The sequence below is a fragment of the Triturus cristatus genome, chromosome 10, assembly GCF_964204655.1.
Source record: "Triturus cristatus chromosome 10, aTriCri1.1, whole genome shotgun sequence".
NCBI lineage: Eukaryota > Metazoa > Chordata > Amphibia > Caudata > Salamandridae > Triturus > Triturus cristatus.
In genome coordinates, this window is record NC_140593.1 from 409202210 (window position 1) to 409215779 (window position 13570).

A 13570-nucleotide genomic window follows, 5' to 3' on the forward strand; every position below is an offset into this window, starting at 1 on the left:
CTTGGAGAAATCAATAATCCTAGCTATGGAAAGTCCTGTTCGGCTTAAGTGTCTGGTTTCTAAGAACTCGTTGTGACATGGGATGGACAGATGTGGGTAACCATGCCTGTATTTGGTTACCATGGCTAATGCCGAAATAAGAACTGGGATTCTATGCCTAAATAAGGGCAATGCGAATTGTGCCTACATAAGGACATGATTCAGGGAAACCTATATACGGGTATCTAAATCGAAACACAACAGCACCCTCCTGGACCAAGACCACTCAGCAGCCCTCATCCTCCTCGACTTGTCCGCAGCTTTCGACACCATCTCTCACCATACTCTAATCGCCAGACTACACGAAGCTGGCATATAAGGGACCGCCCTGGAATGGATCCGATCGTTCCTCACCGGAAGAAGATCACCTGCGGAGTCCCCAAGGGTCATCACTGAGCCCGACCCTCTTAAAAGTCTACATGGCTCCCCTCGCAGCCATCGTTCGACATCACGGCCTCCCTCACCAGAGACCACACCACCACAAAGTTAAACTTCCAAAAAGGAATGCAAGACGTCACAGTCTGGATGACCAGCAGCTGTCTAAAACTCAACGCCGAGAAGACAAAATCCTCATCCTCAGGACCACCCCCTCAGCATGGGATGACACCTGGTGGCCTACCGCCCTCGGGAGCCCACCTACCCCCTCAGACCACACCAAAAACCTCGGCATCATACTCGACTCATCGCTCACCATGAACAGACTCCGTCACCTGCAGCTGCTTCAACACCCTCCGCATCCTTTGAAAGACCTTCAAATGGATCCCCCCGGAGTCAAAGAAGACAGTCACCCACTCACTCATCACCAGCAGACTGGACTATGGAAAAGCGCTCTACACCGGCATCAACAAGTTCCTTCTCCACAAACTTCAGACCATACAGAACACCGCAGCTAGACACGTCCTCAACATCCCCCGTAACAAACACATCAGCCAACACCTGTGGAGACTCCACTGGCTCCCCATGGAGAAGAGAATCACCTTCAAAATCCTCAATCACGCCTACAAATACCTACACAACAACGGACCCAAATACCTCAACGACAGAATAAACTTCCACGTACCCAAAAGAAACCTCCAGTCTGCCGACCTCGCACTGGCTGAAACCCTTGCATCCACAGAGCCAGATCAGGCGGATGATCATTCTCCCACATTGCAGCCAGAACTGGGAACGAGCTAACAGCAGATATCAGACTCGCCCCCAACCTGAACACCTTCAGGAAGACCCTCCAGACCTGGCTCTTCGGCTGAACGGATCTGCACGCCCCCTCCCCCTCAGCGCCTTGAGACCCTCATGGGAGAGTAGCGCGCTTACAATTCCCTGATTGATTGATTGATTGCCTTTTCACAGCTGGTAAAGTTGTCCAAACTTTCCACTGTGTTCCAACTTCATTCAGCAAGGTATTTTCAATAGAACAAAAATGTTTTTGTGAGAGTTCTACTAAATGTGGGGTTTTTCAGCTGTGCAGCAGAATGCATCGCACTTAGAAAATGGGACAAAATAGGAGAAATAAATGTATTTCTCCTCTTTGCGCCATTCCTATGCCGCCCCTGGGGAGGCATAGGATTCTGACCCATTCCCAGCTTTACAAAATGTTGTAAGTTTGGGAATGCATCAAGTTCCATGAATGTTACGTGGGAACGCCCACAGCAACACCCATGGAACGACCCTTTCACGCAGAGTAATGCGTGACAGGGGGCCACATTTACAAGGCCATAAAAAGTCATGTAGGGTGAGTTTCTCTGGCCTTGTAAATATGGGCAAGCCCATTGCGCCGCTTGGGCGTCAAAAAAAGTGATGCACCGGCAGTGCAATGGGCTTGTAAATAAGCCCTTCAGTATAGTAATTCTTGACACATGCGTCACCAGCATGCCATGCTGAAGTGGGAAGTCGGTCAGAGGGATCGCCTCCAGACTCTCATAGGGAGAGAAACTTCCTTGCTGTTGCTTTCATCCGAGCATGGCAGGCAGTCTTCTGAGGTCTGTGCAGTCATGCTGGAATAAAGGAATAAATAGAATTGGTAGACTGCTCACATTTTGTTGTTCTCTAATGAAAAATTCGTCCTTGGCTTGAATAACCAGAAGCAGCAGGATCCAATCTGGTTTGTAGACAAAACAACTGTAGAAAATGATTAATAATTTCCTATATTTTGCATGAAAATGTTGTTCTTATACTAAAGAGTTCTCACTGAACTTTGCATAATTTAGTATGTCATCAACAAACAGAGAAATGCAGTATTTATTGCTGTATAAAATAATTTCTCTTTTTATTCTGTTGTTTTACCCGTATCAAAGCAACAATAGCTAATTGATGGAGACAGACTTGAACATCACGCCACCCAATATGTATTTCCTCAGCTAAGGGAAACTTTGCTCAAAGTGAAAATAACGTTGTTACAAATTAAATATGTTTCACAGTTAAAAGATATATAATTGGAAAGGATTGCACCGGTGTACAGGGCTAAAATCAGCTATATTAAGTGTCCACCTTCTGTCATTTGAATAAGGTAATGACATATTGAAACACATATATTGACGAAAACTTGCTATACTAAATGTCTTATTTTTATTTTCTTTCGCAGGATGAATTGAAGAAACTTTATGCACAATTAGAAATATATAAGAGGAAGAAAATGATAGCAAATAACCCACATCTTCAGAAAAAGAGAAGTTCAAAGAAAGGCCTGGGACGCTCCCTTATGAAACGAATTACTGAGATCCCAGAGTCAATGAGCAGGCAGTGCTCCAGGGAAGACAAGGAGGCTGGGGACCATGGTGTTACCAAAAACAGTGTTGGTGTGGCCAAAAAGAATCTGGGGGACTCCACCAGCCACGCTCCAAAATCTAAGGAAGACTTTTTAAAACACCGAGTTATTTCATTGAAAAAGTCTCACAGTGCCTACGATCACCTGAGGGCGCAAAACGAGGAGACCAAAAGCCTCGATGCAGAGATTATGACTTCAACTGAAAACAACTTGCTGGATGTAATAATTGGGAAAAAGTTGACGAAGAAGGCAAAGGAGCTAGAGGACAGCGCGTCTACAGAATCAGTCCCTCTCGTATGCAAATCTGCCAGTGCACACAATTTAAGTGTGGACAAGAAGCCCTTGCATCTTAAAACATCAGTGTTACAAAAGTCTTTGAGTGTTATTGCAAGTGCTAAGGAGAAAACACTTGGACTGACGGGAAAAACGCAAAGTTTAGAAGAAAGCGGGAAAAGTCGAAAAAGCACAGAAAAAGGCAAAGATACTAGCAATACTAATGCAACCTCTGAGAAATCGGAGAATAAAGACAGTTATCCACAAAATGGCAGCCAAACAGAAGAGCTTAAGAAATCACAAAAATCTGGAATAATGAAACAACAAGCAGTTGGCCAATCCTTAACAAACATAGACACAAGTACAGGCAACTGTGACTCCAAGGATACGTTTGACATCGAGGAGGTGTGTCCTTGGGAACTGTATGATCTTTCTCCAAGTACTTTGGCTCCAGAAAATAAAGTTCAGAAACATGTGTCCATTGCTCCTTCAGAAGCAGAAAAAAATCAAATGTTGCAATATAAAGCGAAATCCAACAACAAGCCCAAGGCAACCGAAGGATCGCATCAGCAACCACATCCAAGGAATATAAGCAAGCCCGAAGCGGTGACCAAGGAAAGCATAGAAAATGTACACTCAAAGGCTAAAGGGGAGACTTCTAAAAAGCACCATACATCAAATGTTTCTCCTGGAGATTATCCTGGGATGTCCAAAAAGAACACAATAAAAGTGGTGGATAAAGAAAATGTCAGCAAAACAGGGGAGCCAAAGTATAAAGCGTCTCCTCATCAGGAGGCAGTAAACCCACCTGACGGCCATACTAACTCAAACAATAATTTGAAACAGCCGGCCACGTTTTCGGCAGAAGTATGTCCATGGGATTTTGCTACTGCTGATTGTTCAAACAAAGATGAGAATCCAACACCTGCACTGACCCCAACTACAAATACACAAACATCACCTTCAAAAAGAAGGGCTTTTGGACTTCCAATCAAGGTTATTCCATCACTTGGAAGAAAAGAGCCAGAAAAAGAGAAGCGGAAAACAAAAAGTAAAGGAAAAGAAACTGAATTAAAAGTACCAACCTCAAAAACGGACAAATCAAAAAGCACCGAAGTTCGATTAAAGGCCACTGAAAACTCCATAAGTGTGTCGCCAAACAAAGGAGTGCATACCTCAAATCAGCAGGGCACAGACCCGTGCAAATTAATGGAAATCTGTCCTTGGGACGTTACTCCTGAACCACTAACTGGAGGACATGGCACAGAGAGTACACCCAATAAAAACCCACTGGCAGATTCTGGTGACAAATCAAAGCTGGTGGATATTTGCCCATGGGACTTTGATGAGCCAACAGAAGGGGAGCAGGGATGCTAGTGGTTAGATTTTGATTGTATTGCTTAATAGGACAGCTACACAGAAAGCCCCTAACATAGACACTTGACATATTTAGCCTTGGTAGCACTAATAACATAATGCATCCCAAAAAGTACATTTTATATAATGATTGCTCTCGTTTCTTATTAACCTGTGTTTCAATACAAAGTTGTGTCACACATTAAAGCATTCCAGATTGTCAATTTTTTGCATCTAACTTTGAAATATGTGGCACAACACATTTATGCAAATCTTCAGATACTCTATTGTAATTGCAACCGAAACACCTGCGAAAAAGTTTAATTTGTGTATTTATTTATTTATAGAAATTTTAGTACAATTCTTACCTGGATATAGGAGCTATAACCAGAAAATACTTGTTTTTTCTGTGATTTATATTGTGACTTTTCGTCTGACTAATTATATATTATGTAAGATTATAGTTTGATACTGTATTATTCAGGGTTTTTATACAAGGGGCGTAACATGTTTTGCACCAATATTTTAGTGCTCTTAGCGTTTGCTACTAGTGAAGTTCAATCCGTCCTACCTAACTGTGTATTCTTAGAGGCTAAAGGACAACCTATCACTTGTGCATGACACTGTATATTCTATCTTTCGCTATGTGATTTATTAATCCATATTTTGCGTTTCTTAAATGATTCATAGTCATGGTATGTAGTGAACTGCACAATAATTTGCACTTCAGCCTTCCTCCCACAAGTAGGAAGGTGCATATTGATATACAAAAGTAACTTACTACATTGTTTTTGCCAATGCTTACCCATTGAAAGTTTATTTTGAAACATGTCATTAAGTTTTGCACGCAGGAAAGGGATAATGAAAGAAAAGTAATGGATGCTGCAACATTTCCAAATTTACGCAGTTTCTCTCAAATGCAATCATTCCTAAACAATTTAAATGCCATTGTTTTCATTAAATATACTCAAGTTTAATATTACCATAGTTAGTGTCGGTAATACCATTAAAAATGAATCACTGATTTATATCTTGAATATCGTCAAACTACTGATGTAACAGCACTATATCAGGACTCTAGTGACAGGTCAGTTTTTTTAACCAATCAACTTAACACCACTTTATATATAGCTTGATTTAATTGGTACAATGTATCACGTTTACTTGCTTTATGCCTTATTAGAACATTAGAATGTGGAGCACTCCATTGTAGACAATGGAGTGCTCCATGCTTCTACTGGCCGGTAAATGCCCGCAGAGCAAGATTCCAATGTTTTACAAAAACCTCTTGAAGCTAGAGGGGATTTAAATCCCCTCGAGCTTCGAGAAGCCTTTGTTTAATTTATTAGAACATTCTGCCCTCTAGTGTCAGAATGTTCTAATAGCCTTATAGCCCTTCGTAGCAGGGCTATACCGCTATTAAAGTCCCGCTGCTTTTGTTAAAGTCCCTCGCCTTCGTCTCGGGCCTTTAACGCTGCAGCGGGCCTTTAATAGCCGGTTTAGCCCGCTACGGCGGGCTATAATAATATCTTCCCCTTTTGGAGTCCCTAAGAAAAGATTATCTGTCAAATGCTGAGATTAGGCCTGCCCATCGGAAGGCTTAGAATGCTGCCAATTACCACTGTTCTTTTTCTGAAAGTGAACTGAAGTATGGAGGCAGCAAATGAACCAGGAAGGAACAGAGGAAGAGTTGAGCTACCTGTGAGTTGGAATTGAGAGATTACTGCTGGTAGCCTTTTGCACTAATGCCGCTAGGTGTTAACTGATGTTAACGGCACTGTCTCACTTAGTGTGCACTTCTTTTCAGCTTGGTCCAGTACTTGCGGAATGTTCCACTGGTAGCATTTTGAGAACGTAATACGTTTATGTTCTTTACTTGTTAGGGTATTTATCTGAGAAATAGCCGATTCATCGTAATACATTATATTTCATTAGAACTCTATCTGATGTACATGCTCTTCATGCTCCACTAGATGGATCTTAAACGCGGTGATTCTATAAATAGCAAATCTGAAATTTCCAGGAGTAATGCATGTCTCTCCTCTCTCTCATCCCTTATGCAAAATGCATTTTGATTAGCTTCTTCTGGTCTCATTACCAATCATAATTATCCACATACACGTCATGGGTCGGATTGCATGGGTCGGATTGTTTGCACGATTACCATTTATCCCGGAGCAAACCCTCAACTGCTTGTGCCTGACACAGACCGACACCACACGCCTGATGACAAATAAATGTGCTCTCTTCACCCATGCTCTGAGTTAGCATGTGTGCTCCAGAGAGGGGATTAATAAAACATGGAGCTGTGGTTACAGTAGATGTTCCCTGTTTTCCTGAAGGCAGGTCTCAGTTTCCCTATAAAGGGAGCCAGGGGCACGCACACACGGGGGGTGCAGCTTGGGACTGCACCACAGGGATGGTCTCTTGGGCTGCACTAACTGTTCACCATTTTCTATGTAATTTAAGGCTGATGCTCCAGCAGAGAACTTCCTTCATTTGCTTGGGGGCCACTACCGCTGTCAGTGAGGGAATGTTCTTCTCACCGCATTGAAAGGAGTAAAATGCGCTCCCATTCCATACGTATAAAGTAACATGGAGGCGTCCCAGGAATTTTAAAAAACTAGTACAAATGCACACTGCATTCCCAGGGCACTTATTTAGCCAAATAAATTTTTAGGTGGAAGCTGGGATAAAACTGTATTGGTGTATGTTTATATATTTTTTTATGGATTCAAGTGATTTGAAACAATCTTAAAAAATCATGGGCCCACTGAAAAGCCAGGACTTCATATTTTCTCACAATTTGGCCTACACTTCAGAACCACTTGCATACCTGTTTCCAGGGCAACTTGGCATAACTTAAACCAGAATTCCTACTTTTGAATGTCTAATTACCGCTTCTCTGTACTATGAATAATTGGAAAATGCTAAGGCAGAAATGAATAAACTCAGTTTTGATAGAGCTAGATAACTCAGTGATTGATGCATGGGGCATTTCTGGTACCAATTGGCTGATAATTTATCATTCATATAATAACCTGATTCAATTTTAATGACACCTTAGAGTATTTTGTAAATATGATTCCCTTCTAATCCCTGCATAGGCCATTAAGGTTAATACTGTTCTCCTTTTTGCCACTAAGTTTGATTAAACAATAAGTCTAATGGTCCACACACCATTGCAATATTTGACAAAAGGTTCTTCCTTAGATCACACAACATTAAAACATTCCATGCAAATGTGTTTTATTAATAATAACAATAAGAACTTTATGTCATATTTTAGGTCAAGAAATCATCAAAATTGCATACATTGTAAAGGCTGTTTTAAATTTAGGTCAAACTGCATCAATTCAATTGTTAACAACCCAGGAATATTAAAAAATATTCTCCAAAGCTTATCAACTATTTATAGGAGCAGCAGGTAGGGAGATTCCTTGTCCATAGTGGTAAAGCATAAAGGAGGGCCTACACAATCTTAGGGTAATATACGTTTTAAGAGAAGACTCAGATAGCAAATAGTGGGGAGTGGATTTTCTGGTTGCAATTCAATTCCCACACCACTGTCAGTGGCCTGGTGGTCCAGCACATGGGTTTTATGGGTTTGGGAACAAAGGACCTGATTTTCCTTTTGGGGAAGGACTGCATTGCACCCATTGCTCTGCCCCTGCCCAATCATCAGCCAAAGCGCTGGGGAAGCATGCATATCTCCCACCACCAGGTGAGATACTCCCCTCCTGTCCCCCCTTCTTCTTTCCGCCTCAAAATTCAACCCAGCAGAAGCGTCCTGCAGGCATTTACCCCATTTATCTCAAGGCATGTGGCAAATGTCTGTGCTGCCTCCCCCACCCCCCAGGAATACAGGTTGCCATGCACAGTTCTGCCTGTTACTTCCACTCCACATAGTTATTCTCCCTTCTGTGACATTTAAAGTGTAATACTAGGAACTCTATGCGCAAGATACCATCCAGTATCACAAAATACAGCCACCCACAATATTTGCAAATAAATCCTTTCTGTGTTTGAATCAGAGCCCTAGTAGGTTTCTCAGTGAGTGATGCTAAATTTCTTTAATTCCGCCACTTCAAAATCTGCTTTCTTATCGTATTTTGTATTTAAGTATGCCGACCTAGATTCTGATTGCATTTCTTAACCGTGGTAGTTAAATTTATGATCAATTTCCTACCAAACAGGTCAGTTCTCATCTTCCAGATATGTTTCCAAACATTACTCAAAAAGTGAATCTCTGTGTTGTTGGTGTGATTCATTCCACTGCTGAATGATTAGCAGCACAGTTGCAGTACATTGCTGCTGACTGTCACATTGTCTAATACAATGTCCGATTGTGATTCCTGGGAAAATGGGCATAACCTTAATTTTGCTGAAAACATACTTGGTGGCCAGTCAAGTCTATAAATAATAAACATTAGTGGAGAAAGCACTCCTGTGTGACCCCATTTCACATCAAGATTATTTACAATTTCCATAATGTACCTTCACTCAGGGTTCATAAAATGATCCAGAGCTAGCTATTCACCTGGACCTCCATACACCCAAAGTGGTTTTTTTCGCTAAAAGGCTTATTTCCACTTTATTTAAGGCACCGAAGTTTACAAAAACATAATACAAGGGTGAAGTCTCCCTAACTGCAACTTGTTGCTATTATTGGTAATATCATGATGTTGTGGGTTGTCAAAAATCCTTCCAGCTGCACTGTCTGGGAAAAATGTTAATTTGTTTTCGGTAACCCTTTCCAAAGTACAGGAGAAAGCTGTCTTTCGAATACCTTTACTGTCAGACTAATCAATACAATTAACTGATAGACGGTACCTTATGAGCACCTTTTTTTATACAGACTTCAAAATAGCTAGTTTACATACCCCCTCTAAAAAATGTGAGTACTTGATTGCTTATTATGCAGATGAAAATAAAGTATACTCCCATTGCCCAAACAATTTCCATCTGGGCTCTTTATTCTTGTAGGCCATAATCTCCTAATTTCTTTCTGTATCATTTCTGGACTGTATGAATGTGAAAATGTATAGATGGGCTCTATTTTATGTTCTGGTGTACAGTTCACACCAAATAGATTGGTTATTCCTCTCCTGCTAAACTTAGAGATTTCACTTTCAATTTAGGGTCAGAGATGCACGGCATTGCCATTGCAGAGTCTCCAAGTGACTACTTTGGACGACTCGCTTACCGTACCGAAGACACCCATTAGAGGCATTGTGGTCCCAGGTGGGGGGAAATGTATGATGGCCCCCACGCAAGAAGAAAGCTCCCTGTGTATTAGGGCCATTTGTGTTTTGTTTTGGTAGTTTGTTTCTTGAAAACAAAAAAAATTCTCATGCTAGCCAAAATTCAGTGTCATCAAAGGAACTGCCAAACCGGTGGCTCCACTGAAGGCATGGAAATGCCTTTCTCCCTGCTCGGGATCTCAAAATTCAAGCTATGACCTTCCCTAACCTGGCAGGTCAGTGGGCCAACTGTGGGACTCCAAATGGCCATATCAGCAAAAAAAATATGTTTTTTAACAAAATGCACAATTACAGTTTTCTTTCATATTTTTCTTTATTTCTAATTTTTTCGAAGGTGGCTGCATGATGAAGTTTCTTCTTAATAAAAAGATCATTAGCACACATGAATCAATGTCATTGTGAAATACCCCTAACAGCACAATCAAATAATTATTAGTGTAGTAGCTGTCATCTGCAACTGAAGAAATTCAGGGTCTGGAAACCCAATGGGTATTGTGCCTCTTATTTGCACCCCCAGAGCACTATGAACCATGACAGTGCAAAATACACTCTCATATGATCACAATGGTACAATCTCACATTTGCATGGCCTCGTGCACAAAAGGGGTCTCATTGTTGTTGCACTGCGTCCATATAACTGACAGGAATTCAATGGCAAGAAGTCATCAGGAGGTACACTGACACATATCAGCTGGGGTTACAGTCAGTGCAACCTCGAGGGTGCCCGTTGGAAAGGGTCTGCCCAAGTATCCCCCTACTAGTTGGTACAGTCAGCCGCTGCACCATGCCTGGGAGCTATGCTCCCATTTGAAACTCTGTCTGTGCTTGCAGAAAGGGACAGACGTACAGCTTCAAGAAGATGTGCCTGTACTTGGTCTGTGCCCTCTTTTCCTTCTGTTCCCCTCGCTGTTTCCGTGTTTCTCTGCCCGGTTTTGCATTCTGTTCCCTTCGTTGCCTCCTTAATTCTGTGCCCTCTTTTCCTTCTGTTCCCCTCGCTGTCCCCGTGTTTCTCTGCCCGTTTTTGCATTCTGTTCCCTTCGCTGTCCCCGCAATTCTGTGCCCTGTTTTCCTTCTGTTCCCCTCACTGTCCCTGTGTTCTCTGCCCGTTTTTGCATTCTGTTCCCTTGCTGCCCCTGTAATTCGGTGCCCTTTTGCCTTCTGCTCCCTTCGTTGCCCCTCACCACTCCTGCTCCAGCTGCTGCGTCCCCTTTGGCCGCGCCCGCAGCATCACCAGCCTCAGAGCCGCCGAACCACCCACCAAGAAATGCCACAATCACCTCCGATGCATCCTACTGAACACCTGCTCTGCACGCAAACATGCCGTCGAGGTCTGGGACCTGCCCGACACTTCATCCCCGGACGTCGCCTTCCTGACAGAGACCTGGATGAACAACTCCTCCGCACCCGACATCTCCATTGCCATCCCATATGGCTACAAGATCACGCACAGAGACCGCCCCAACTGAGTCAGAGGAGGAATCGCCATTGTCCACAAGAATAGCATCAGTGTCTCGACCAGCACCGACGACACTCTCAGCACCGCCGAACACATGCATTTCCAGATCCACACAGACCCCAACTCCACCCTCAGAGGCACCCTCACTGGATAAACCCTCCTACAGTCACCCCATAACTCCTAGCCTCCAACGGAGCCTGCCGTAAACAAAAGAAGAAATGGCACAGTGAGCAGACTCCGGACAGCCACGCAGCCCACAAGGACGCCATCCGCAACCACCATCACCTCATCAGGACTGCCAAGAGGACCTCCTTCAAAGACCGCCTCGACAACAACGCACACAATAGCAAGGAGCTCTTCAACATCGTGAAGGAACTTTCCAACACCAACAACATCCTGCCGTCGCAAGCCCTGTGTGACTCCCTCGCCATTTTTTTCCACCGCAAGATAGCAGACATCCACGACAGCTTCAACACCCAGACAGCCCCAACAGATATCAACACAACGGACTCTCCGCACACCATCGACCACGACCCCTTGCTAGCCTGGCTCAATGTGAGCCTCGATGACACCATCAAGACCATGAGCACAATCCACTCCAGTTCCCCGTCAGACCCATTCCCGCACCACATCTTCAACAAAGCCAGCAGCTCCATTGCACCCCATCTGCGCAACATCATCAATCTCTCCCTCGAGACCGCGACCTTCCCAGAGAGCTGGAAACACGCCGAGATCAACGCCCTACTCAAAAACCCAAGGCGGACCCAAGAGACCTCAAGGACTTCCAGCCCATCTCTCTGCTTCCGTTCCCAGCCAAGGTAATCGAGAAGATCGTCAACAGACAGCTAACCCGAAACCTTGAAGAAAACAGAATCCTGGACCCTTCCCAGTCAGGGTTCCACAGCAACCACAGCACCAAGACTGGCCTCATCGCCACCACCGTCGACATCAGGACCCTGCTGGACAACGGTGAGACCGCGGCCCTCATCCTCCTGGACCTCTCTGCCACCTTCGACACCGTCTGCCACCGCACTCTACGCACACGCCTCCACGCCATAGGGATCCGAGACAAGGCTCTGGAATGGACCACCTCCTTCCTCTCTGGCAGAACCCAGAGCGTCCGCCTCCCCCATTCCGATCCGAAGCCTCTGAGATCATCTGCGGCGTACCCCAGGGATCTTCCCTCAGCCCGACACTGTTCAACATCTACATGGCCCCGCTCGCACACGTCACCCGCCAGCACGACCTCAACATAATCTCCTATGCCGATGACACTCAACTGATCCTCTCCCTCACCAAGGACCCCATCACCGCCAAATCCAACCTCCACGAAGGAATGAAGGCCGTCGCGGACTGGATGAAGATCAGCCGACTGAGGCTGAACATGGACAAGACGGAGGTCCTCATCCTCGGCTTAAACCCTTCAGCCTGGGATGACTCCTGGTGGCCGACGGCATTGGAGCAGTCCCGACACCCACGCAACCTGGGATTCATCCTCGACTCAATGCTCTCAAATCAACACCGTCTCCTCCTCCTGCTTCAACACCCTCCGCATGCTCCGCAAGATCTACAGGTGGATCCCGACAGACACAAGAAGAACAGCCACCCAGGCCCTTGTCAGCAGCAGACTCGACTATGGAAACACCCTCTACGCGGGAGCCCAGACCAAGCTCATCAAACGACTGCAATACATCCAAAACGCCTCTGCACGACTGATCCTCGATGTACCACGCCACAGCCACATCACCCCCCACTTGAGAAACCTGCACTGGCTCCCCGTCAACAAGAGGATATCCTTTAAGCTCCTCATCCACGCACACAAGGCACTCCACAAGACCGGTCCAGCCTACCTCAACTGACGACTTTCCTTCTACATCCCCAACCGCCAGCTCCAGCTCTGCTCCGCCGACCTCGCACTCGCAACCGTCCCTCGCATGCGAAGAACAATCACCGGCGGGAGATCCTTCTCCAACCTACCACCAAGACCTGGAACACCCTCCCACTGAGCCTACGACAAACCCAAGACCTGCTGACCTTCAGGAGACTACCCAAGACCTGGCTGTTTGACCAGTAGCGCCCCCCCTCCCAGCGCCTTGAGACCCTCACGGGTTTGTAGAGCGCTCTACAAATGATTGATTGATTGATTGATTGATTGATGTCCTGTCGTCCTGTAATATGTTGTACAGGATAAATTTGCACCTGAACTTGGAACAGGACATTTGCTATAACAAGGTGCACTCCCTCCGTCCGCTTTGGTGCACCCAGTTAAAGTTACAGTGCAGCGAAGACTGGGGAAATGCACGTTATGTGTAATATGGCCCCAGTCATATAAACAAACAGGCGGGCGGGTCAGTATTGCCCTACAGGCATAATTAAGGCTCAACAGTGAAATGAAACTGTGTTGTCGTCGAACTATCTAAT

The 13570-nt window shown here is 44.7% G+C and overlaps 1 protein-coding gene across 1 annotated transcript in view; it reads left to right on the forward strand.

Annotated features, from left to right (window-relative positions):
• GPR158 (G protein-coupled receptor 158) overlaps positions 1-5820 on the forward strand; it is a 1311614-nt gene extending 1305794 nt beyond the window's left edge. Inside the window, exon 11 of the mRNA XM_085631696.1 lies at positions 2618-5820. Within this exon, the coding sequence (XP_085487822.1) occupies positions 2618-4450 (1833 nt within the window). The 3' untranslated portion in view covers positions 4451-5820. The remainder of the gene's footprint in view (positions 1-2617) is intronic.
• The last annotated feature ends 7750 nt before the right edge of the window (positions 5821-13570 follow it).